Source organism: Cuculus canorus, chromosome 3, assembly GCF_017976375.1.
Source record: "Cuculus canorus isolate bCucCan1 chromosome 3, bCucCan1.pri, whole genome shotgun sequence".
Classification (NCBI taxonomy): Eukaryota; Metazoa; Chordata; class Aves; order Cuculiformes; family Cuculidae; genus Cuculus; species Cuculus canorus.
Window position 1 is genome coordinate 122,718,177 of NC_071403.1, and position 25,091 is coordinate 122,743,267.

At 51.7% G+C, this 25,091-nt stretch overlaps 1 protein-coding gene across 5 annotated transcripts in view; it reads right to left on the reverse strand.

Annotated features, from left to right (window-relative positions):
• Positions 1 to 25,091, reverse strand: part of GALNT14 (polypeptide N-acetylgalactosaminyltransferase 14) — a 91,431-nt gene that overhangs the window by 49,476 nt on the left and 16,864 nt on the right. For 2 of the 5 annotated variants that reach the window (XM_054060884.1, XM_054060882.1), the window contains exon 2: positions 4,471 to 4,640. In XM_054060884.1, the coding sequence (XP_053916859.1) occupies positions 4,471 to 4,640 (170 nt within the window). Of the gene's footprint in view, positions 1 to 4,415; positions 4,641 to 5,268; positions 5,421 to 25,091 lie in introns of those variants that run through there. The other 3 variants (XM_054060887.1, XM_054060883.1, XM_054060885.1) reach the window with 3 other exon arrangements.

Genomic DNA, 25,091 nt, shown 5'->3' on the forward strand with positions numbered 1-25,091 from the left:
GGGTACACCGTGTTTACCCTGCTCAACCTCATGCACAACACAACCAGGCATTTTCAAGCACCCCAACCAGATCTGCTCCCATGTAACACTGAAGGCCCAGGCTTTGCACCCCTGGGATGCCCACTGCAATTCACGGGTCAAAATAGCTCTGCAGCATGTAGTGCTGCTCCAGGGCTGAAACCCTGACATCTCTGGACCTTGAGAACTCCAGACAGCAGCTCTCTGTGCCCAGGGGAATGTCACAGGAATCTCCTCTTCCCACTCCTCCATAAGCAGAGCCACCAACCATGTGCAATGCTCCCATCCGACAAACACACTCCAGCTGGCATCGCATGGGGGTTTGAGCCGGAAAGCCAGGAGGAAGCCTTACAGCGTGTGCTCTCCTGCAAACGGAACAGGACAGACTAAAAGGGCAGAGCTTTTCTAGGAGACACGAGCTGGCGGGACCAGGCCACTGGGTGGCCAAGATGCCCTCATCTCCAGCAAACAATGATCTTCACCTCTGCCAGTATCCCTGACAGCCTCATATTTCAAGCACAACTTGATCTCAGCAGCTGCTTTCTCTCTCCCAGACATGCACATACGCACACAAACATATCTCTTCAAGCAGCTTTACAAATCAAGCTTAGCTGGGGCGGCAGGGCCTCTTGTAAAGCACTTGGGACTCAGAGAGGAAGGTAACTTCAAAAATTCAGAGGTTTACTGCATTACTCCAGGATCTGAGAGGGCTCCATTCCTGCCTTCCATGGTCTACCAGCTCTTGAGACAGAACTACTAGACTCGTGTGGGCACTGCAGAGGAAAAAAAGCAAGACAAATAGAGGCGAAGAGGCAGCGGGCATGCCTGAGTCTGGCTGATGTGATCCACAGTAACTAGCAAAGTCTGACGAAGGCTCTCACCAGTCTCGTCTACTCTCCTCGTCCCTGATTTCACCTCCTTGCTTCACCATCATCCGTGAGTGCAAACCCCAGCTCGGGCTGGTGCTGGTTGCACCCCAGCCTGGCTGGAGAGCCAAAGCAGCATCTGCAAATCTATTAAACACAACAGAGCATTCCGGAGGCAGAGGTCAGCCTAAGTAGCATATGGAGCATCCGCACGGCGAATACCAGCTTCCCCAGGAGCTGTCTGCCACAGATGGAAAATGCCCAGGAGCTGTGACGACAAACTCTTCCGGCTGGAGGCGACACATCCTCCCTGTCAGCTTTCCAAGCTGCTGAGCAGTACTGGAAACCTCAGCTCCTCTCCTCATGCTCGCATCCCTGACAATGAGTCACTCCCGGCCATTCTGGTCCTGCGGTTTGCCGGTGGGAGTGCCGATGAGGTAATCCCAACAGCAGCACAGGGGGACTGGCCACCCACCCCAGCCACACGTGGACACGTCACTGAGAGCTGGGTCCAGTTTGCTGCTGCAGCCGTGGGGATTGTTTAACATTGGCTCCTGGTGAGGACACAATACACCCCCATGGGGCCTCTTCACACGGTCTGAGGACTTAGTCAACATCCAACCAGGAACACAGTCAACAGCAGGGACCTACAGGCAGGTCAGCAGGAGCTATGCTTCAGCTGTGAGATCTTCCAGGCTGAGGGACATGACGCAGTCGATGGCATTTCCCAGGCTGAAACCACCCATAAACTGAGCACAAAGTTGCAGCCCTGTGCTGGCCAGAAGCAGGCAAGGAGAGCCACTGTGGTTTCCCCAGATTCAGTTCCTCGGAACACCGTGATTCTTCTCCATCTGAAATCACTCCACTGGCTGCAATTTAAACTCCAAATCAATTCAGCACACACTGTTAAGCAACTGGCTATCAATGCTATACCCACCCTGCTGAAGGTATTTGCTCTCTAGGACCTTCTGGCAAGGTCCTTGCTGCTCAGCCCTTGCCAGCTATTGTTGGCAAGCCCAGAAGCCTGGCTGGATTAGCAAAGAGAACTCCAGGAGATCTTCTGCAACCCTCGTGGTGAAAAACACCCCACAGAGAGGCAGTAAGGAGCAACACTCCCATGTCCCAGGCATCAGGATCAGGACTGAAAAGTGCTGGTCTCCAGGCATTACCACGGCCCACAGATCTGTGAGTTTTGGTGCTCCCATCATACTGAGGGAAGAGGAGATGGACAGCAAACATGCTGAAAACCTGGCCAGAGAGCAGAACACGCTGCTTCAGCAACAACATCCATCCAAAAGGCTGAAGGATAGCCTGCCTGCCTATAAGAACACGTTCAAGACCCTTTCCAGAGCCTCCTGCCTCTCATAGGATGTTTTTTTTGGGAACAGCAAACGGGTCGGAGCACCTGGCACAATGGAGCCTTTTAATGCGAAACCCCGTGCTAAGATGTACCTTCCTCCAAGGCCAGCTGGAGCAGAACCGAAGTCCAACTTTTCGTCTTTGCTATCACACAAGAGAGCCCAAGCAGTTCCAGTCTGACGTGCACAAAGCCGCCTAAGCCAGGTTTGCTGTCACAATCCAGTTTCTAAGCCCAGTAGGTCACGGACCGCAAGCCCTAGGTTTTCTTCATCTCCCACACCAGCCCAGTCTGCAGTTTTCTGTTCTCCCCATCTCAGGAAGGACGTCTCCCAGTCAACTCCAGACTGGACTCCCTTTGCACGCACTTCTTGCACAGCCACCAGCAATTTCTCACTGCTCCAAGAGCAAGCCGTGCTTGTTCACACTTTCTCATCCAGCTCCACAGTGCAGTTCAGGACCCTCTCCCAGGCTGCACAGTGGTGTCAGAGCATCGCCTGTGGCAGCTCCTCAAACACCTGTACCACAAGCAAGGATTTCTTTCCAGAAAGGGCTCTGCAAATTCTACACGTTCCTCTGCCTGTCCCATCTCCATGCCCAGACCCTTCTCCTTCCTCTGCCACCCCCACCAGTGCCTGCCTCCCCAGGCCTCCCACCAGCCCCACTTCCTCCACGGTTGCTCTAAAGCCCAGCTAATGGCGCATCACCCATCGCATTGTTCAGACATATTCAATAAATCAGAACCCAATTACCGGGGTAAAGAAATTGGAAGCAAATCCAATTAGCCCCAGCCCCTCCCATATGCTGTGCCCTCACTTTCTCCTTAATGAGAACTCTTCCTTTTGCAGGAGCACTCAGCACTGCATCCACCTGCCCAGGAACAAGGTGGCTGCCACCATGCAGCACGGGTACGGCAAGGGAGCAGCTGAGGCCATCCTCCCTTTTAATAGGGCAGATGGCTAATATCCCTGGCATTAGTTCTCTCCAGGAATAGCACACTCACAGTCTGCTCGGCTATAACAGGCATCCGTCAGGGCTGGCAGCTCCTCTCTGGAGAAAGGAGCATCTGGTCCTTACTACAAAAAGGAGCTAAAAGAATAAATAAGTACTGCTTGCTGTAGGGCTGGGGAAGTGGTGCTGTTCAAGCATTTCAGCCTAAATACTGCATTTGGACCAGACTGAGGGAAATTCAGAGTCAGATCAGATGCTGGGAGTTGAGTCACTTTGACCTGAGAGCAAGAAGCAGCCTGGGCAACACAGTGCCATGGCCAGGTCTGGCACAGGGCTTCCCCCAAAGGGCTCCCAGGAAAAGGCAGGAGAGGATCACTGCTGCCAGGGACCTGGAATGTAATGCCAGGCACAGCTCCCTGGGAAGGGCTTCCATGGCTGCAGGCCAGGCATGTGCTGTGCCCTCAGAGGATAAGGAGCAACAATGCCTTCATGGGAGCTGCATCGCAGCAGACGAACAATTAACCCCACTGACCATCAGCAACCTCAGCTCCTACCTGATGGGTTTGGAGAGAGGATCAGAGGGAGGCTACAGCTGTGCTCATGGTGAGCGAGAGCGCACTAAACCTCCCATGCTGATCTCCTCACACCGACAACAGCAACAGAGCGCGGTCCCGCAAGGTGCCTCTCGCTGTAGTCCTCCCAGTCTCCCTTCAGAGGTCCTTTGACAGCCAAAGCATTTCTGGTCCTGATGGTGCTGCAGCAGTGAGTAACTCAACAAGTATTTACTGTCCTCTCTCAGTCCCTCAGCAAAAGTCCCTTATTCTCCAAATTAACTCCTCTCTCTGCAGAGCAAATTAAGTGCTCAACAGTTATTGTATCCCTCTTGCACCGTCCCACTGCATCTTCTGCAGAGCAGCAGTCCCCAGCACCATTGAAGACTTTGCCCATCCTGGAGATGTGCTCTTGTGCGCTCATTACCTTCCTGAAGGGAAAAAAGGCCTTTTCCTTTCTTTCCCAATGGTCTTGGAATAACTTCTATAGGTTTTAATTAATAGGTTTAGGATTCTCAGACATGTCAAGAAATCAAGTAAAGTGAAAGATTCAATCCTAAAAATACAACTCAGGCAGAACCAACCCCAAGCACACCCACAAAGCATGGGTGAAAGGCCCAGACCTGCCTAGCATCCCACAACCACAGCCCCCAAGAGGAACAGGACCACCCACCCACACAATGCTGCTTCATGAGGAAGATCAGAAGAAACCAGGGGAGAGGCAAAACCTGTGATGGCGGGTGTCACGGATGGCACGGTCACTGGGGATCCTCTCGCTCTCCCGCTGGTTGAAGGCATGGAGCCGGTACGGGTCCTCGCCGCCCTTCCACCTCCGGGCGCTCAGGTACCTTCTCTCTTCAAACTCATCCCAAAGGTCATCCCAGTCCACGTCCGAGCCCTGTGTGTACAAAGTCAGTCCCATTAGAGACAGGAGAGACCAGAGGACACTGACGCTGCACCAGAGTTCTCCCAAGCCCCACGGGACATTGGCTGGCCCTGCAGCATGGGGGGGGCATCGCATGAGCAGGCTAACAAGGAGACTTATCAGGTCTTCAGGTTTGTTTTTTTCCCTCGAGTCTTGCAACAGGATGTGATAAAGCCTGCCAATTGGAATTCAAAAAGTTAATGTGACACCAAAGGCAGGCCTCTCAAACCGCACCATCTCAAGAAATATAAAAGAAAGCACAAACATCAGGATTTCCATTTCTCTTCACCCAAAAACCAAACGTATTTACACCATGTGCCTGTTTGGCCCTTAGCCCCCCAAACAGGAAAGGGCCATCAGGAGTGGTTTCATCAAACACAATCCCATGTTTCCACAGCCATAACCCAGCCCCAGGGCCAATGCCACCAACAAGACCTTGGAATAAAGGTGCTGTGATCCTCGCAGCCCAATTTTGATCCTTTGTGTGGCAACAAGTCTCCCACCAAGGATTTCAGCCCTACCACTGGGACACGAGTGGGCAAGCATGTGCCCATGCAGTCCCTTCCCTCTAAAAGGATGAAGGAGCTGTGTTTCAGGGTACCTGACATCTGCTGCGGGAGGGGTCTGAGCACGCCCTAGCACTGGTGCTGTCGGGGGCCTGAGCATCCCTCAGCAGCGCTCCTGAGCTGCTGAGCACAATGCAGCACTGATAAGGTCTCATCGTCGCAGCAGCACAGCCTCTTTGATCTCAGCCTACATGTAACAGAGAGAGATGCAAACATTTACAGACATCTCAGCCCTAAAGAAAATTGTGATCTTATCCAATAATTGATCTGTTCTTCTCCTTTTCTTTTTTCCTCCCCTCCTCAGCTCACACCATCTCAAAGCCGATTTTGCCTGCTAATAGTACAAAATGAAGCTTTTGAAACAGGCGATTTTTATCCCATAATTGATTTTACTCACAGCTGGCAGTGCATTTTCTCCAGTCGTAGGAAAGGGAGGAGGGAGCACCGGCTCCTGCAAGCAAACCACGGCAGGGCCAAGCTAGGAACCTCCAGCCATACGATGCCCCACACCTCCCGGGTCACGGCAACACATGCACCCCCAAAAATCCGACAGACCACAGGGCTGTAGGGGTTTCCAGATACAGAGTCGCATCCATCCTCCCCCATGGCCCTCCCAGGAGCTCCTCTAGCAACCACCCCAGTGCAGAGGACACCAGAAGAAGCCCCTGAGCCACCACCCACACTGGGAGAAAGTTATTTAGGACTGGAAGAAAGTTATTCAAGGCTGGTAGAAGGTTATGAAACCAGCAAGGTCACCACAGTAGGTTTAGGAGAAGGATGTAGTAACCCTTCTTGCAGGCTTTTGGGAGAACAGACATACACGGGGCAATAAATATTGTTTATGGGTTTTTTTAAGGCATCTTGCAAAATGTGATTTACCACCGCTGTAAAAAAGATCAGGGAGAAGACAGCGTATTGCACTGCAGAGCCGCTGACAGCTTGACGTTTATAAGGTCTCACGATGACCCTGGGGGGCCTAGCGCTGTTAACACAGCCACCACGCAGCTGCAGTCCCTAAATTTTAATGCTGTGAAGAAAAGTAAAAGTTAGTTATATCCAACTTGGCAAGAAGAGAAACGGCTTTTAAAAATGGCCACATAGCACTTAAGGCTGCTGGATGTAGGCATATACACGTATTTTTTAATGCCAGTTAAACCCAGTAGCCTTGGATCAACTAGAAGGTGCTGTCAGGCCAGCATCCGACGACTTGAGCTGGCAGATCTCTGCAGACAGCCACAGCTCCAGGAAAACTGGAGCTCCTGCACATGGTGCAGGGCAGCAAGGCTTTGATCAGGCCAGCAGAAGCAGGGGGTTGGAGCCAGGCACGTGCTTCAAGGTCTGGAACGGCATTCCCCCAGCTTCCATCTAACCCCATCAGTGTCCTCTTACAGGGAGATCCCAGTGGTAGATGAATATATGGACAAATACCGGTGCCTTATGCCATGCCATTTGCATCCAAGGGTGGCATTTGCAGTTTCCACTGTAGTGAACAACCAACAGCCTTGTGAAATCTCCACCTGCAAGACATCAACCCTGCTTGATTCACCCAGGCTCTCCTTTTCAGGTCAAGGAAAGCTATTGGTAGGATGGTTCCTAAACATCAAACAGCTAAACACAGATCTGAGATCAAGAGCAAACGATGCCAAATAGAGATTAATTTTAACCACTGCCTGGCCACAAAATAAGCCACAGGACTGCGTTAACTTTCTTGGCCAGAAGTAAACAGCCAGCTTTGGTCACACACTTTCAATCCACACCTCCTGTCCAAACCTTATGGGTGTGTTCAGCCTTCCATCCAGAGGCCCCCATGAGGACAACTGCAATCGAAGCAGGACACATGCACCCAAACCTCCGCAAAAAGCTCCCACACACAGCCGTGAGGGAACACAAGGCAGCGCTGTCTGATGAAAACCTCCCAGCTGTGCAAGCAGTGGGAGGCAGGAGACCTCTTGACGTGCACATAGGGACTCGCTTGTTCCTTGGTGCCTGATCAGGGATGAGGAAAGCAAGTTAGAACGGAAGGAGGAATCCCTTTCAACCACCCAGGGACAGCACATCAGTTACAGGTTACAGGGTAAGGTCCCATTATAATACTCCAGCTTGGTGTTATCACCTCTTCCTCACACCAGAACTCTGTCTGGGGAGTTATTTAACTGATGTGCAGAAATCTAAATTTAATATGTTATGATCTAACTCACTTTAGATGCCAAATTACCCTGCACTAGAAAAGGACCAAGTCAATACTCCACTTGCCTTTCTATTTATCTTCTACAGGGCTCCTCTCTCCAAGTTTCATATTCATTTTCTCTCATGTACTAGTAATAAATTTTCATTTTTTTCTTGGAATTAGGTAATTTCTCTTTCAACATTGCAGTTTAATGGCTGGTATTAATTATAGGAAACATAGTCGAGCTCTCAAAAGAGTTTAGGAGACTTGAGGCTGCATGAAAGACAGGAAAAAAGTATCCCAGGGTGCCCAGCTGTTCCCAGCAAACAAGGGCTGCCCCTCGACACCACAGTGGGGGAGTCAGTGACAGAGATCCCTCCCAGAAGAGACGTGCAGAGATCTCATTGCGGAGAGGAGCTCCCACCTCACACAAGCACCCAGCTGAGAGCAGGGCTCATCCAGACCCTTCTCCTTCACCAGCTGGCTGAAAGCACCCCCCAAATCCAGCCCCCACCTCACCACCCCTCACCACCCCCGACACAAGCATGGAGGCAGCTTCACACAACTGTACATGGAAGACTGAAAGCCTTACAGTGCAAGGATGTAATCATCATCTGCCTCTCAAATTGTGGCTTGGAAACAAAAAAAAAGGGAAAAAATAATATACAAAAAAAAAAAAGGGTGCTGCGGGGGGGGAAGAACAGGTCATTAGCAGTGAAACTACAATTTTCTGGCAACCACTAATGCCTTGTTTATGTGGATTTCTGCGAATATGACATTTTAATGGCATAATAATTGTGTGATTACAGTACAGCAGGGATTGCTGGAGCAGGAAGGAGGAACAGCATCCCAGCCAGTGGCTGCTGTGGGCCCGCAGCATTCTAATGGGATGCTCCGCTCCCTCCGGCCTACAGCCACAGGCAGCCCCCCACACCCCTCGCTGCCCCAGAAGGCCGGGCAGGGCTGGCACGGGGCAGCAGCACCATGGCAGGGAATGGCTATTTGGGGTGAAAAACCTGGCCCAAGCAGAGCTGCTCGGGAGCAGGGATGGCAGGGCAGGGCACACTGGTCCCCAAGGCAAGCCACGCACCGCCCAGGAGGAAAAGGAATAGGCAGCACAAGCCCAAAGCGGGCTCTGATTCACTTTCTTCTTCTGTCATGTTGTGTTAGAATAGACAACTTAAGCCTTTACTAATATTAAAGCTGTTTCCCTTTTGGGGCTGCTGAGTGTTTCTGTTCAGCCACGATGAACTGGACCGGCTCTGAAAGCATCCTTCCAGGAGGTGGCAAACCCATGCCAGCCCAGAGGACGTTTGCCAGGAGGCCCAGGTATTGCCCAGGTGAAGGGGATTTGCCTGTGCAGGTGCCATGATGACCTAAGGGAGTCTGGTAGTTGCCTAATGTGCCTCCATCCATCTTTTAAACACCTTCAGGGATGGTGACTCAATCACCTTCCTGGGCAGCCTCTGCCAGTGCCCAAGAACCCTTTCTGTGAAGTTTTTCCTAATGTCCAGTCTGAACCTACCCTGGTGCAGCTTAAGGCCTTTCCCTCTCATCCTTTCACCCATCACTTGGGAGAAAAGATCAACACTCACCACTTTACAGCCTCCTTTCAGGCAGCTGGAGACACTGACAAGGTCTCCCCTCAGCCTTCTCTCCTCTAGGCTAAAGAATCCTTCATGAAGCGCTCACCGTTGAGCCTCCATCCTGCCTTTCCTGGGACTTGGGCATTAAAAACAAGGAGGGAAGAGGGAAATTAAAAACAAAAAAACCAAACCAACCAAACACAACAGCCTAATACAAGCTCCAAAAACCAGTGAGAACTCCAGAAATTTGGATGCCCCACAGCACGTTGCTGCCCAGCCACTCCTCTGCCTGCCGAGGGTTGAGCACGTGTGTGTTCAGTGCAGCTCAGGGCACTGGAGGCAGAAGGCAAGCCTTCAGCAGGAATTGCAACCAGGTATTATACAAATGAGATTTACATGTCCTGCTGAAGCACGCAGCCCCTGCAAGCAGGGCGTTCAATTATAGAGCTGTTACCAGCCCAGGCACTAATGCCATCCGAAAGGATTATAATACTTCAAACAGGGCAGGGCTCATCCCTCCTCATCCCTCCGTGCCAGGGCGCACGCTAAGAGGGACAGCAGTCCCAGAGAAGGAAGAAGTGGGGCAGCATCATGCGGCCTCTGACCTCTTCTCTGTCTCCCTAAGAACCCCAGGTGGACCATCAAGGTACAAGATCCTTCCGTCAAGCTCTGATGTCATTTTCCTGACACCAGAGACCAGCGCCCAGCTTAGCCCTGCACACACAGTGCTGTGCATCCCGGCGACCTCATCCCCAGGATATAAGGCAGAGGCAGATGGAGGACCACGGCCATACACCACCCAGCCGAAACCAAGCTGTGGGTCTCTGGAGAATGGGGTCCGTTTCCATCCTGCAGCGCGTTCTCCAATGCTGCAGGCACCACTCAGCAGCAAACCAGCACAGATCCTGGAAGGGTCATATCCCGCACCTTCTTTTTCTTGTCCTCCTTCCCCAAACTGTGTAGCCTCCGAGCCATGCAAGCACACATCTACAAATTTTAGGGACTCCAGGCATTTGGAGGAGCCCACAGAAATCCCAGTTGAAATGCCTGAAGTTAAGTACTTGCTTAAGTGCTTCACTGGTTCAGTGCCACCTTCTCCAGCTTTGTGCTGACACCAAGCAGGCATCGGAAGTGGAGGCAGCTCTGGCCCCAGCTATCCTTCATTAGGCTTCTGTCCCATGGGGATTTGAGCTCCAGTTCTTTTATTTGAGGGCTGTGAAATTTTTCTTCTTCTTGCATCAGTACCTGGGCACAATACTACAGGGCACCTGGGTGGCAGCTCCTCTGGGATCCCACAGGGATGCAGAGCAGACCCATCTGCCAGGATCCACCAAGGGGGAACAGTATCTCCCACTGCTGGGAGGCGATTTACAGCTCCTCAAGGGAGACTTACAGACCTGAGTCTGCTCTGAGCCTGCTTCCTGGGGGAAGAAAGAACAACAGAAAATAGAATAAAATACTTATACAGATCCCTGTTTAAAGGAAAGCACTTCTCCAGCACAGCCCATCCTGCAGCCGGGGTCCCTGGAGAAGCTCTGCGCATTCCCCATTAAGCTTCCTGCTGCCAGTGACCTCTCCCTGCTTGCACACATCCGCAGGCATGATGCTCCATCTTCAAAGGACAGAGCACTGCCTCCTCCTCTGCTAGTCTGGGAACACAAGTCCCCGAGGACCTTCTAGGAAGCGTCCCACTTTCTTGGCCCTGAGGCCCAGGCCATGCTGCAACCACCCCTGCTGCCCAGTTCCCTTCACTGTCTCTCTCCAATCCACCCTCCAACACCCACTGGGCAGTGTCTGGACCTCTCCCGTGTCACACACGTGTTCACACAACAAATACAGCCACTGCCTCAGGCAACAGGACTGACAAGGGCCAGAAAGCGGCCGCCAAGGAAGACTCGACCTCCAAGCAGTATGGTTGTGACTTTGGCCTAGATGGAAACATCCACACTTCAGCTCTGGAGAAGGCTCCCCAGCGTCTTCCTCCAACTGTCCCCATGCTCAACCAGCATCCCACAGGCTGTTGGTTGCTGATTCTGTGCTAGGAACCATCCCAGGGCCGGGCCATCACTAAGCTGATCACAGAACCACTTCTTTGTGCATCTTCTTGTCTGTATCGGCACTGAATTACACATGGGGTCCAAAACACCCTCCAGAGGCTTAAATCTGCTCAAGTCTCTGGCCAAATTCAAAGGCATGAGAAGCCACCAGAGAATTATTGATGCTTTTTTCAATAGGGCACCAAAGCTTTCATTTTAAAACAGATGCGATGGCCAAGACAGCCACCAAAATGGGGAATTTATTTGCAAATCTGGAGCATGGACCTCTGAGCCGCAAGAACGGAAAAATGACAGATTCATTGCTTTGATGAAAGGCCAAATTTTGTTTCCTGGGCTTCCCCGAGGAGAAGCAAGCCAGCTCAGAGTTCACACCACACTTATCAGCAAGCTCTTGCCACGCCAGCAGTGATGCCAAGTTAAAATATATCCCCACCTCCTGCAGGCAGCCTGGGCCTGGGCTTCAGCACAGACGATGCCTCTGCCTGCCAGCTTAGCACCAGGCCATCAACCTGCCTCCGTGGGCAGAGAGCAACGCGTGCTGCCAGCAAGCATCCCATGCCCCAGCCATATCCCAAGGAATCCCCATGGGGATCCCCATCATCTTCAGACGCTGAGGAACCTCCTGCCTCCCGGGTGCAGGACCAGGACACTGATCTCTAGGGAAAAAAAAACATCCAGCTACAAAATTCCCTTTGTTCTCCTTGGAAAGATGCTCTTCCTTCTCAGGTGCACACAGAAGCACCTCATTGCACAAAGAGTGGAGACTTTAATTCTTTAAAATAATAAATTAGCCCGTACAATACCCTGACACATGAAGACAAATCCTGTATAATTAAAAAGGAAAGGAAGCCGATTATATCCTCCTGGAGAATAGTGCTGCCTGCTTCTGGTTTATTTATACGTTACACTGTATAATGAGCTGAATATTTAGGAGGTCAGCACAAACCAAGCTGCTGACTGGAGAAAAGAGGAGACCCAGCTCCGTCTGTACCAGGAGCCAAGCAGGAGGGTGGGATTTCGGTCACCTCCTCCTCCTGCTCGCAGCAACTCTGAGATGTTGCGGGACTGCTCAGCTCAACTGCTCTCTCCCAATAGATTGCGCTTGGGCTGCATGGCTCTTCACAGGCCTCCGACAGAAAAGGATGGCCGAGGTCAGCCAAGCCCATGACTGCCTGTGAATTCTCTGTGAGCTCTAATGGGTCTGAAAACAGTCACTCTGGACGAAAACAAGGCCAAGTGGGCTTGAAGAGTCTACATGAGAGTCTCTGCTTCCATTGAGATTTTATTTAAGATTTCAGGTATACAACCAAAAAAGAGGAGGAAGATCGCAGCTCTGCTCCACGGTGAGCTCTTGGGAGGATGGTAATGGTCCCCTGCCAGCAACAGGAGCCCCACAGCTCCCCTGTGTCCTCTCCATCCTTTGCTGATTCCCCTAAGCATCCTTTTTCCTCCCAGAGGGGCTCCCCTCAGGATCCCACTCCCGGCTCGCCATGGCACTGAGAGATGGCAGAAAGCACTCCAACAGCCCCTGTGCCACGCTAACCAGAGCACTGTGGGCAACCCCTCCATAGCCCGTTGCCACTCTTCTGTGTCTACTAGCAGCACAGCGTGAGGCAGCCCCGGAGCTGCACCTCTCAGCGCAAGCAGCAATTACACGGGGCACTAACTGTGAAAGAAAGGAAGGCAGCATCCCGTGTGCCCCCATGCCAGGTTCAGCTTATTCCCAAGACCATAGAATCATAGAAAGGTTTAGGCTGGAAGCGACCACAAAGCCCACCCAGTTCCAGCCACTGCCATGGGCTGGGACACCTCCCATTGGATCAGGGGGCTCAAAGCCCCATCCAACCTGGCCCTGAACAGCTCCAGGGACGGGGCAGCCATGGCTTCCCCGGGCAACCTGAGCTAGGGCCTCCTCGCCCTCACGGGAAAACATTTCTTCCTAATATTTCATCTAAATCTCCCCTCTTTCATCTTAAAATCATTTCCCCTTGTCTTGTCCGTGCACTCCCTGATAGAGAGCCCCTCCCCAGCTCTCCTGGAGCCCCTTTAAGCACTCATCAGATGTCACAGGCATCTGGGGAAAGCGCAGACCACGGCAGGTAAATACAATGGCAAAAGGGAGCTCCTGCATGGACAGACAGGATTTTGTTTTCCTTCTGTGCCTTCTCAGGACAGACACGAGCTGCTTCCCAGCCGTGAAGGTCAAACCAGCCTCCAGCAGGAGCAGCAGATGATTTAGTACCCAGGCGCCCATAGCTGTGCTCAATCTCCAGCTGAGGTCTGTTCATTCTTCTGCTTAAAAGCCAAAGCTCCTACCAAAACATGGACTTTTAACATCACAGAGGACAAAGAAGGTCTTCCTCTTCCCCATGGATCTGCAGGTCCCACATGCTCAAGGATAGCCTGGGATGAGGCACATCAGCGGGAAAGGGAAGGGGAAAGAGGAGCAGGGAGGGAAGGGTGGAAGAGCCAGCGGCTGGAGTCCTGCTCTGTAAAAGCAGGCAGCTAATCCAAACTGCACCTCCTGAGCGCAGATCGTGCTGTTAATACACTCAGCATCCTCAACCCAACACGGCCTTTTCGCAGCAGCAAAGCCAGGGGTAATCCATCTGGTAATTGCTTCCATGGGGATCTTTACACAGCTTAGAAACTAATGCTACTATTCTTCCTCGAGCAGCCGCCCTTCTGAACCGAGCAGCAGCGAGGAGTGATGGATAACAGCAGCGTGTTAATGCTAAAGGGAAAAATGCCTCTAAGAGAGGGAAAGCTCAACCCTGGCTTATTCTGACAGGGGGGGAAATGCAGATATTAGAAAAACAGATGTTCAAGAAAAAAAAAAAAATCATTGCAAATACACAAGGCAGTGACATGCATGGCCTTAGCTGTCATCAGGAAGCCACCAGCTCGCCTTTCCCCTCCCTCTGTCAGCTCACTGCTTTGAAGGAGCAGAACTTTCCCATGGTGGCACAATGGGCTCCAAGAAAGGAGCTCAGCAAGGACAAGAAATGCTGTCAGTCCAAACTCCACACTCCTGCACTCCATTTTCAGCTCTTCAAAAGCCCTGGACAACCCAGGAGCCACGCCTCAGCTTTTCTGCTCCTACAATGAACTGACAAGCCAGTAAGCATCACCTGCGTGGAGTGGCTCCAGTACAGGGACTTTTTTGTCTCTCTCCATCTCTCACTCTTTGCAGAGTGGGACAAGCAGATGGACCACAAAAATGATCCAAGGGCTGGAGCACCTCCTGTATGAGGACAGGCTGGGAGAGCTGGGGTTGTTCACCCTGGAGAAGAGAAGGCTCTGGGGAGAACTTAGAGCAGCTTCCAGTACTGAAAGGCGATCCAGGAAAGCTGGAGAGGGTCTCTTAATCAGGGAGTGCAGGGATAGGATAAGGCAGAATGTTTTCAAGCTAAGAGAGGGAAGATTCAGACCGGATATAAGGAAGAAATTATTTTACACCGGGGATGGTGAGGCCCTGGCCCAGGTTGCCCCGAGCAGTAGTGGATGCCCCATCCCTGGAAATGTTCCAGGTCAGGTTGGACGGGTCTCTGAGCAACATGATCAGGTTAAAGAGGTCCATGCTCCTCCAAGGGGGTTGGATTGGATGGGCTTTAAAGGTCCCTTTCCGCCCAAACCATTCTAATTCCATGGAAACCACTGCTGGTGACTAACCAAACAACCCAAGCCCTCTTGGAGAGCTTTCCCAGCAGATGCACGCCATGTGGTGACATGCCACAGGCCAAACCAGGCCATGCAGCTGCCCTGGTACTGGCAGAGAAAATTTCAGTCAGAGCACAACCTCTCCAACACAGTTAAAAGCACCATCGGGAAACAGAGAGGCTGCCCTACCTCACACCGAGGGGATGGAGAAGCCAGGAACAGGTTTTCAGCAGCTGGCAGGGGCCACACGGGCTGTGGGGCACTGGCCCACAGGGCATCCTGCTGACCTTTTGTGGACAGCCGGAGCGTGGGACTCACCAGTGCCTGCCTGTCGGATGCTCTACCTCCAGCACAAAGCACCAGGGCTCCACCGTGACCCACATCACCTCACATACACGTTTTGCAGACGCAAGCGATCATGTAACCAGAAGCTGGTCTCCTACACGCAGGCAGAGGGAGATGAAGCTCAGGTCACAATGATGATGCTCTGGGGCACATGTATGCCCCTGCTACTAGCCCAGCCTCCCCCTCCCCGCTCTGCTCAAGGAAAAATCAGATGTAAAACATCTGTGACAGCAAGAACTGATGTAAAACTTTGATCTTTCGGTACCTGCTGTTGGAGCATCTGCAAGATTCTGGGCCTGGGAGCAACATGACTGACAACACTAGAGATACAGCAGCATAATTTAGAGCGTTTGTGTCAGCCCAGCCTTCTCTGATCTCGGTTCAGTAACAGGTATAAAAAAGCAATCCTGGATACTGGGAAATGGACCACAGTAGGGCGTTGTGAGCTAGAAAATACATAAGCCAGGTGAGGAAGGACTGAGAGTCCCTTCTGTCCACAAGCATGGGCGCTGCGGGAGCCTCAGGAAAGGCACTGTGCCATGGGATGATGCAGGCTTAGCTGGGGACTGGGGAAACCAGAGGCAGGGCACAGCTGGTGTGACCTGGCCAGTAGACCCCCGGCTTCTCCAAGGCCTGGCCACCAACCAGCATAGCGCCACTGCTTGCACCAGCAAACCCTCAGCTGAGCTGCAGCCAGGCAGGGGAACAGCAGCAAGGGACACAGCGAGTCCACATGGCAGGGACAGCCTGAGGACAACGCAAAGCTGGCAACAGGAGCCAAAGCTTGCAGTGAGGGCTGAGCAGTGTTTGAGGGATTTTGCCTCAAAAATCACTCCCACCACGAGAGGAGAGATGGTGCTGGGAAGATAAAACATGGCTTCTTCTAGTGCTAATTCCTTCTGCCACTCCAAAAGCCACCTGCCTCACTTGAGGGACAGGCTCAAGCACCACTGTCCTTCCCAAAAAGAGAAGCAGTCAGATGAGCATGGAGACGGACCACCTCACACTCCACCGCTGTGCTCAGGCAAAGGCACATGCAGAGCTCCTGCATCGTCAGGAGATCAGGGACGCAAATGGAAAACAGAAGGGGCTGGGGTGGAGAACAAAATCAAAGCTGTAGTTGGACTTGTAGCAAACAACAGCCACACCAGTGCTCAACAAAGCCATGGCTTTACTGGAGGGGGAGAAAGAGCATCCTACTCTGGAGTCTGGCAACCCACTGGCTCCACTCCTGCGACTCAGTCCTCAAGCACCTCAAACCCATCAGAAGGAAACCAGGTAGAGACAAGGCCTGCAACGTCTCCACAGCTCTGCAACATCATCGCCTTTTCTCTCCTTTCCTTTGCCTTCACACATAATGGGGAAGCAAACACAGACACAGTGAGAGGAGCAAAGCTGGAGTTTCATCACAGGCATTCCCAAGCCTCAGGTCCTCACCTGTGACACTGAACACCAGCCACAGAGGAGGAGACAAATGGGGGACGTGGAGGCTTTCTGGCCACCGCTCTGCAATGGAAGTGCATGAAACCAAAGGCGTGACACACCTCTGTGGTGTGGAGGACAGCTGTGTTACCCTCTCTGTGTTACCCATCGCTGGAACTTGCACAGGCAGGAGGATGTGGGTTCAAAAGCTCTCTTTCGTCACAGCCAGGAGATACAGCACCAGTCTTCCCGACCCATTCCCTAACACACTGGCAACAGCCGATCAATGTTTCTGCACATCCCTAGGAGCCAGAAATAAAAAAAATGGAAAAAAAAAACCCACTCAAAATAAAAATAAACCCCAAACCCACTGCTAAGTCACCTGCTGCAGCAAACTCAGAACACCGCCCGCGAACACAGAGATCTGGATGGGAATAAGCAAACGGGCACTGTGCCGTGTTGTTACACTGCTGGCAGTGACTGTAAAAGAACTGGGAGCCAGAGGGAAAGGAGGTGGTGGAAACTTTTCTGCCCACAGGTTTGGACACACCACCACAGCATCTGACAGCCCACAGGGACTCTGCCTGCAGAGAAGCCACATCTCCAGCCAGACTTCCCAGTGGAACGAAGGGAAGTTGGGGAGTTGACACAGCAGACTTCCTCTCCATGGCCAGAGGGAAGTCTCCTGCACCACCCCTGCACAGACCGTGTATCAAACAAAACCCTGTGATCTCCTGGATGTTTTTGAAAGCACATGGGACCAATCCCCAAATTGGTGAAGCCGTTTCCCTCAATGCTGGGCATCCACTGGCTCATTCCTCCACCCACACCTCCTCCTCCATCCCTCAGCAGCTGCCTCCTCCCAGCCACGGGCATGGTTCTGCCTGCCCTTGCTCCTAAGCCCTTGGCACCAGCCATGGCGTGCCCCCAAACAGAGGTGAGACTGGTGCAATCCAAAGTGCTCAGTGGCACATTCAGATTTTGACAGGCACACCGGAGTGAGCAAGAGCCACACCACCTCGGTGAAGGAAGAGTGGGGAGCAGAAACCTCATGAATGGAGACCTGCTGAGGAGCAGATGTGCTATTCCAAGGATGCTTCCTGAAACAGTCAGAGCGGACATCCTACAAGCCACAGTGCAGACAGGTTTCACCATCTCAACCAGCACTGGTCCTGAGTGCTCTAAAACAAAAACCCACCTGGCTGCGTTTATATTTGATTTACTGCTTGTCAAGGCACCTCCAGTGCACACGCTCCAGCTGAGCATTTTCACATTCCTTCTGCCTTCACTGGAGCCCAAAGGAGAAGAAATTCTCATGAGACATAAAGAGCCCCAGACGCCACTGCAAGTCCCCAGCTCCAAGCTGGATGACCGGCTCAGCATGGTGCTGGGAACAGCAGGGACACAGAGCCCCAGCTGCAGCGCCTGCTGCAGCCACAGCAACTCTGCCTTCAGACGGCGACAGGACCCGTCCCTCCGCAGCCAGCAGCATATGCTGCTGCTGCCCACATCCACATGGATGCCTGGAGACACGTGCCAGAAATAACCGGTTACACAAGCCAACACTTTTTCTCCTGTGCAGGCAGAGAGAGTTGTAATCACAAAATACCAAGTACAGCTGACCATTTGAATGCATCTCCTCATTCTGCAGCAGAACAACAGCATCTCAAGGGCAACAAAATGGACTTGAAGAAGTCCGGAGAAAAAAGTCAGCCAGCAGGAGGTACCGGTGGCTGGTGAATATCTATATGGCAGGGAGTTCCTGCTCTTGGTATACCAGCAACCTTTATGTCTGCTCTAAAATAGGGGCAATAATGCTCACTTGGAGCCTCGTGCTGAATTAATCGTTGCAAAGTGCTCTACGGTTCAGCGGCAAGAGACAGGAACACAGCGCTAAGTACAATCACAGCCACACTCAGCACAACTAACGGTCTGCTGCGTGGCAGTCTTCAGAAAGCCTTCCTAACACCAGTTGCTGCTTCAGGGAAGGACACATGGCAGCCCAGTGGCAGGGCTGCGCTCTCCTCCCTGCCCTGGGCAGGCACAAGCAGCATCCGTCCCGCTCCCAGTGCTGGCCAAAACCTCGTCCCAGCCAGGCACAGCCACAGCGGCTGTAACCTACTGACCGTCCAACTCTAAACCACTGGGTTGGGGAACATGGTGTTCAGAAGAGCGGAGAAAAGGGAAAAGTTATTTTAAAAGGCTTACTCCTCTCTACCTACACCTGAACTCCTCCTGTGCTCTCTGCCTGGCAGGCAGGATGAGGCTGGGCGAGGTGCAGGGAGGGCATGGTGTGGGTGCAGCAGGCGCAGCAGTGCCTCTCCAGGGCTGGCATTTCCTGGACAAGGGCCAGCATGGCATAACACAGCCAGCCAAGAGGGCACGGAGCAGCAGCGGGAGGGATGAAGGTTTGGGTTCCCATCCTGCCCCATGGCAGACTTCCCTCTTGCACAGGTGGAGGGGAGCAGCATGCCCACAGCTCCCTCCCTGCTGAGTTCCACATTCCTACACCCAGCCACAGCTTTCCACAGCCCAGTTCCTTTACAACGATGTGGTAAATTAAATATATCACTGTACATGCATGTATATGCCTGCACACCATGTTCTTCCTGCTCATTTACACACCCCTGCAAAAAGCCCCCAAGCTGAACTGGCACTGCCGGCAGCTGGAATGGGAAACCTGTCCCAGGGGAGCAGAGTGACAGAAAGGCTGCTCAGAAGGGGAGCAGTACTGGGTCACCCCTGCCTCCATGCTCCATCTCTGATGAGAGCCTTGACAGCAAAGCCTGGGGAGAACCACAGGCAAGTGAGCACCAGGACACCTCTTGGAGCTCCCTTCCACTGCCGGCACACTCCCACCTTCACGTTTAGTGCCTGCACAGACCTTCCTCTCATGTGTTTGTCCAGTCTTTGCTGAACCCACACAGGCTTTTAATGCCCACAAGATGCTGCGCAAGGTGCTCCACAAACACCATGCATTTGTCCACATTGAACTTGCTCCCAGTCAATCTCCTCTGATGATCCCAGATTTTGTCCAGAAGGAGAGGGGAGGTATTTCTCATTCGCTTTCTCTCTGCCATGAATGATCCTCCAGATCTCCAACAGATCCCCTTTCCTTTGTCCCAGGTCACACAACCCCAGCCTACTTCTCACAGAGAAGCCAAATCAAAGCCTCGATCGCCCCATGTGTCCCCCACTCTGCACCATTTCCAGCTCTCTAAGATGGCAGGGAGCAGAGAGCAGGCAGGATCCAAACAACAGCACCCTGCTCACCCTCACCCCTTACCCACCCATGGCTCCCTGGCGAGGCAGCCAGCCTGCCCACAACGCTCCAGCCCTCAATGTTCACTGTGGGGCCAGCTGCATTCCCAAGCATCGCTCGCCTTTGCTAGCAGCATGGTAAAATCCAGCACAAGTCACCAGAGAGAGGTTGTTCAACAGTCCCATCCTCTGCCTCACTACTTAAATATCTATAAAAAGACAAGCAGCAAAAGCCTTGTTATTCCAAACTACAACTTCAGGCTAACAAAAGGCACAGGGGCTGTGGGAGTGAGGTACGTCAGGATGAGCTGCTCTTCCACACTGAGAGAGGAAACAAAACCACAGGGCACTTGGCAGGGGCTCTGCTATTTCCAGTGCCACAGCTGAGCTCGCTTTGGCTTGCTTTGGCTTATCCCTCACCCTTGCCCAGCAGCAAGAACACCGAACCGGAATGAGTAACCAGCATTGCCAGAGCAAGGCTCTGCGCCAGCACCAGGCGAACCTCAACGGCCCCTTCCTTTCCAAGACGAAGCGGTGAACATGAGGAATGAAATTAGAATTCTTCTGTATGTTTCAGTTTAACATTCTATCTGTACTGGAAGCAGCAGGGAAAACACGTGAGAAATGCAAAGCGAGGAACCACTCCAGCTCAATAGCCGAAGAAGCCAGAGGAAACACTAGGGCATCTCGGGCAAGCTCTGCAAAGCTCATTTCAAAATGTTCCCTCCGCCAACACGGATAAATATTTGAGCAAAAAATATTACAGGAAAACTCAGTTGACTCACGAAGAGCAAGTACATTAAATATAGAAAATAAATTAAATAATTAAAGGGCAAAAGAGATGGGATTTTAGCCCTGCTTTGAGCATAATTTTCATTACAGCCTTACATGGGGAGCTAGCAAGCTGCTTTTAACTCTTGGAGTGGGTGAAGTAGGTGGCAAAGCAAGCTTTTTCTGTGCTCCCAAGCTGTGTTTCCCCACTTTGGGAAGCACAGAGCAGAGGGACTGCAATCCCCGCTAGCTGCCACTCTGTGCCCCTGAGGCGCAGCACAGCCTCACCCACCATCCCTTTGCTTCACCACCCGGGGCTCTCCATCCCTTCTCCGCATCTCGATAGGGCAGTTGTCGTGCAGAGACAGTACCTGCTTTGCCCACAGTGGCCCAGAAACTCTCCATGTGTTGTAAGCTCACTGGGAATGTGCTGTAAACTGTGAGTCCAGACGCTGGGCTCTCCCAGAGCTGCAGGTGCATGTGGTAGCTCTTCAGGTACCCAGCTTCAGTCCCAAGCTTAAAATAAGTAAATAAATAAATGAATCCCAGCTCCAAATAGACTCAAAGATCTTGGGACAGCCTGAAGTTCAGGCTGTAGGTGTTAAGGCCAGACCCTGTTATTGTCCGGAGCCAAGCCCTGCAATTTAAAGGTGTCCTGCCACTGGTCCACCCCAAGGGCGGCTCCCAGTCCCTGCTGCTCTCCTCAATTACACACAGCAAAAAAGGCAAGATCAAAGTTCTGCACGGCTTCTGGCAGCTCACCACTGACCTGGCTTACCAAGGCTCTGACCAGTGCCCAGGCAGAGCAGGTGAACTCCTTGCTCAGATCTCAGGGAAGCCCAGGGCTGCCCAGGAATGAAAGCACCATGTGCTCCTCCACTCCCCAAAAATATTTCCCAATATTAAAGCAGGAAAAACTTGTGGGAAGGCTGTGCTGTGCCTGCTGTGGCTGAGGGAACAGTGAGGCTGTTGGTCTCACACAGCCATCCACCCCAGAGGGTAAGAGCCACGGAGAAGACAAACTCAGAGCCAGGCTCTTTTATTAACATCCCTCTCCTTTCTTCCACTACACCCCTAGAAAAGGTCCCTTCCTCCATCTGGAGCAACATCCTCAGAGTCTGCGCTGCAACAAGGTCAGCCCCAACACAGGGGCACCCTGGCCAGTGCATGGAGGAGAAACAGGAAAAATGACTTGAAGAGACATTTCTGTGTCTGCGATCAGGAGACTGAAAAGCAGCAGCAGCAGCTCCCAAAACAACACACAGCATCTAAGGCTGCACCACTGATCCTGGCAACAATCCCCTCCCTCTCAGCTACAGAAAACCTATACATGGGCAAACAGACATATAAAGATAGATACAGAACTTTCATGTTGTTTTGCCTTTTCTGAACTGTCTGGAAAGCATCAAGGACTCTCTTTCCTCAAGCAGAAGACAGCCATGCCCATGACTGAGCAGCGTCCCCCACTCATCGTGCCAGACTCCTCTCCATCCTAAGCCCCATGTGCCTTCTCTTCTCTGCCAGTGCTGCTGGAAGTTGCAGAGAGGACAATTAAACTGTGGCAAACTAATTGAAATGGACCAGATACATTCCCAATCTTCACCAGGCCATCCTCTTTGCACTTATCCTGGCCATCAGCTCTACAGGGATGGAACAGTAAGTGCCTAGCACCGCCAGACCACAAAGGCACAGCCCAATCAGTGACAAAAACAAACAGTTAATTACAGGGTTGTGATTAATAGTTGGCAAATGCTTTACGAGTGCGCTTGCATCTTCCTCAGTAATAAGTGATGGATCCTGTTGCTCACAACAGGTTCAGCATTCCAACCACAGTCACCAGTGCAACCAACTGCCCCTTCAATACATCTGTAATGCACCAAGCTTGCAGCAGGACCATAGGGAAAAGAAGGCACTCCGGCTGCTCCAAGTCCCTCACAAGCATCCTCTTGGTTCCCAAGGCAGCCGTATTCCATTTGAAGCATTAAATTCACCCACTCTTCCCCAGGCTTGCGAACTGACCCTTAGAAAACCCTGTAATACTAAAAGTGTCAGCCTGTTGCTTTTCCTGCCTTGCTTCGCTGTGTGCAGCTCAGTTTTGGTTTTAGCGGCAAAATCCCCGCATTCTGGAAACCACATGAAGCTGGAATTGAAACTGAGAAAAGAAACTGCCTGTCAACGAAAATCAAAGAACTGCACTGCCAAAACTGAGCAAGAGGCACAAAGCAGCGAGCTTCAGTAGGGAGGAGAGAACGTGGAAGTCGCACTAATAGCATCCTTGCATTCGTAATAATCCAAGAGACTGGTAATGATATGAAACCATCTGGCTGTCAGCTGCTTGGGCACCACGCAAAGGTAAGGTGTGATTGGTCCCTGCAGCCCATCACCTTGCCAGCTCAGTCAGGCTAGAACCAGGCTGGCAGTGGCCCTCTGAGTGCAGAGAGGAGAAAGAAACCCAGAAATCACTTGTATCATAGGGAGGAATAGCAGTCTGTGGCACACAAGGCATTTTTTCATTGTCTCTAACTTGTTTATTTAGGAAGAGGCTTATAAATCATTGCTTTCTCAAGAGAGCACCAAGTAACAGCTACAGGAGAGTATTTCTTTATTTAAGAAAGCACTGCACAATAATAATTAGATCTTTTTAATGGGCTGTCGAAACAGTGCAATGCCAGCCTCTTCTGTTATCCTGGTTCTCAATGATTTTATTAGCCAAAGAGCTGGAAGGAGATTGACTTGGTATTCCTGGTCTCGGCAATTACATTCTTCTCAGACCCAAGCAGGAACTACAGCTGAACAGCAACAACCAGGACGATATTTAATGCCCATCTCTGTACCTCGACATTGTCTGGTTTGAAATAGAGTCCTTGTGCCATTTACTGGCAGTGGAACTAATAGGATTCTGCAAAAATCAATCCATAAATGCACAGGCACTAAAATGAATGGTTTCCTTTCTGTTGTGTTCACAGGAGGGTTCTTTTACAGATATCTAAATGCCAGCATAAAAATTTCAGGAACAACTTCTCCAAGTCTTCATTAAATTCAAGCGGACTTTTGTAGGAAGATTGCTTTAAAAGGAACTGCTATTTCATATTGCAGCTCGTTATCACTCTCAAGCCTAAAGCACTACGTTCCCGAGAGCCAACCTGATAGCATCATGTTCCCACAGGCATGCAGGAGCTGCAGGGGAAAACAGGACTGAGGTTAGGATGGGACACTGAGCACCAAGCCCAGCACAGGGCCATCATCCACCAAGATCCCCACCCATTTGACAGCAGCCACCACACCTACAAAAACCCACTGCCAGTGGCAAAATGCTGCCCGAGCTCATCCCGGGGTCCCTAGAAAAGCTGCAGGGCTGGGGGCTGCCCAGCCGGCACAGGGACAGCTCTCAGAGGGCCACCAGACAGGAGAAATAAAGCCATTAACTGAAGCGGAGTGCTTTGGCAGGACAAGGTGAATGTTTCTTAATAAAATATTTAATGAAAGTGAATGAAAAAAAGGAAGCATTTCTTCCTTGCCCTACTGACTTCGTTAATAATAGGAGATGAGTTTGGCGTTTGTGTTTTTGAGGAAGCAAAAAGACCACATGACCTGTTTCTTGCTTCTGAAAACAAAAGTTTATCAGAGCCACCTGCAAACTCTGCAAATCTCTGCCTCCACAGGGGTATTTCTTCCAAGGCCACTTTCCCAAAAGCATCGTGGTAATTCATGCCCCAGAGGCAAGGTGGAGATGGGGCCAAACCCCTGCATCGCTCACCAAACCCACTTTGCACTCCCACCTCACCTCCCAGAGGTACAGGACAGGCTTTGGATCAGCCTAAAGTTCCATTTTGTGCTGTCCAGCCTCCGGCTGCAGGCAGGGATGCTGCCACAAGGCCTCCCCTGGCATCAGGTGATCCGACTCAGATTTCATCAGCACTGATTTCATCAGCACTGCACAGATGCAATGGCTCTGCCAGCACCAAGGGCTGAAAATAGATAAGTGGACAACAGCCAGGTCAGGCGCACATGGTCCACAAAACCAACGCCTGCAGTCCCTCCTGATCCACAGGGGACATCAGCTCCCCAGCCCTCCTCAGCAGAGAACAAGAAGACAACAACCATACGGACCAGCTTCAGCACTGCTGGCCAGTAACACTGACACTCCTTGGCTGGTCCACTGGGACTGCCTCCGGGAAAAGCCAAAGGGCAGAAAGGCACAAGCACATCGCCAGATCCTCTACCAGGAATAATTTTCCATGGGGCATACAACTATCTCAAAAATAAATTGGGATAAAGGAGACACCATACATCCAAACCCTCTGTACACCTTCAATGATCCATCTTGTTTCTTAACAACTCCAGAGAGATGTGGCTCTGCTGTAGGACAAATAGCTCCCAAGCACTCCCTGTCATGACAGACTCGAGGCACACATAAGGTCACCACAGCCTCCTGGCCAGAAGCCAGGATTGAATTTCACCTCATCCCCTTTCACCTCCTCCTTCAGCCACAGAAGCTTTCCTCCATTTGTCCTTCCTCACGTTTCACTTCCAACAGCACAGGACTGCAACAGCATTGTTTTTTCTCCATAAGCAACCTCAAAAAACAA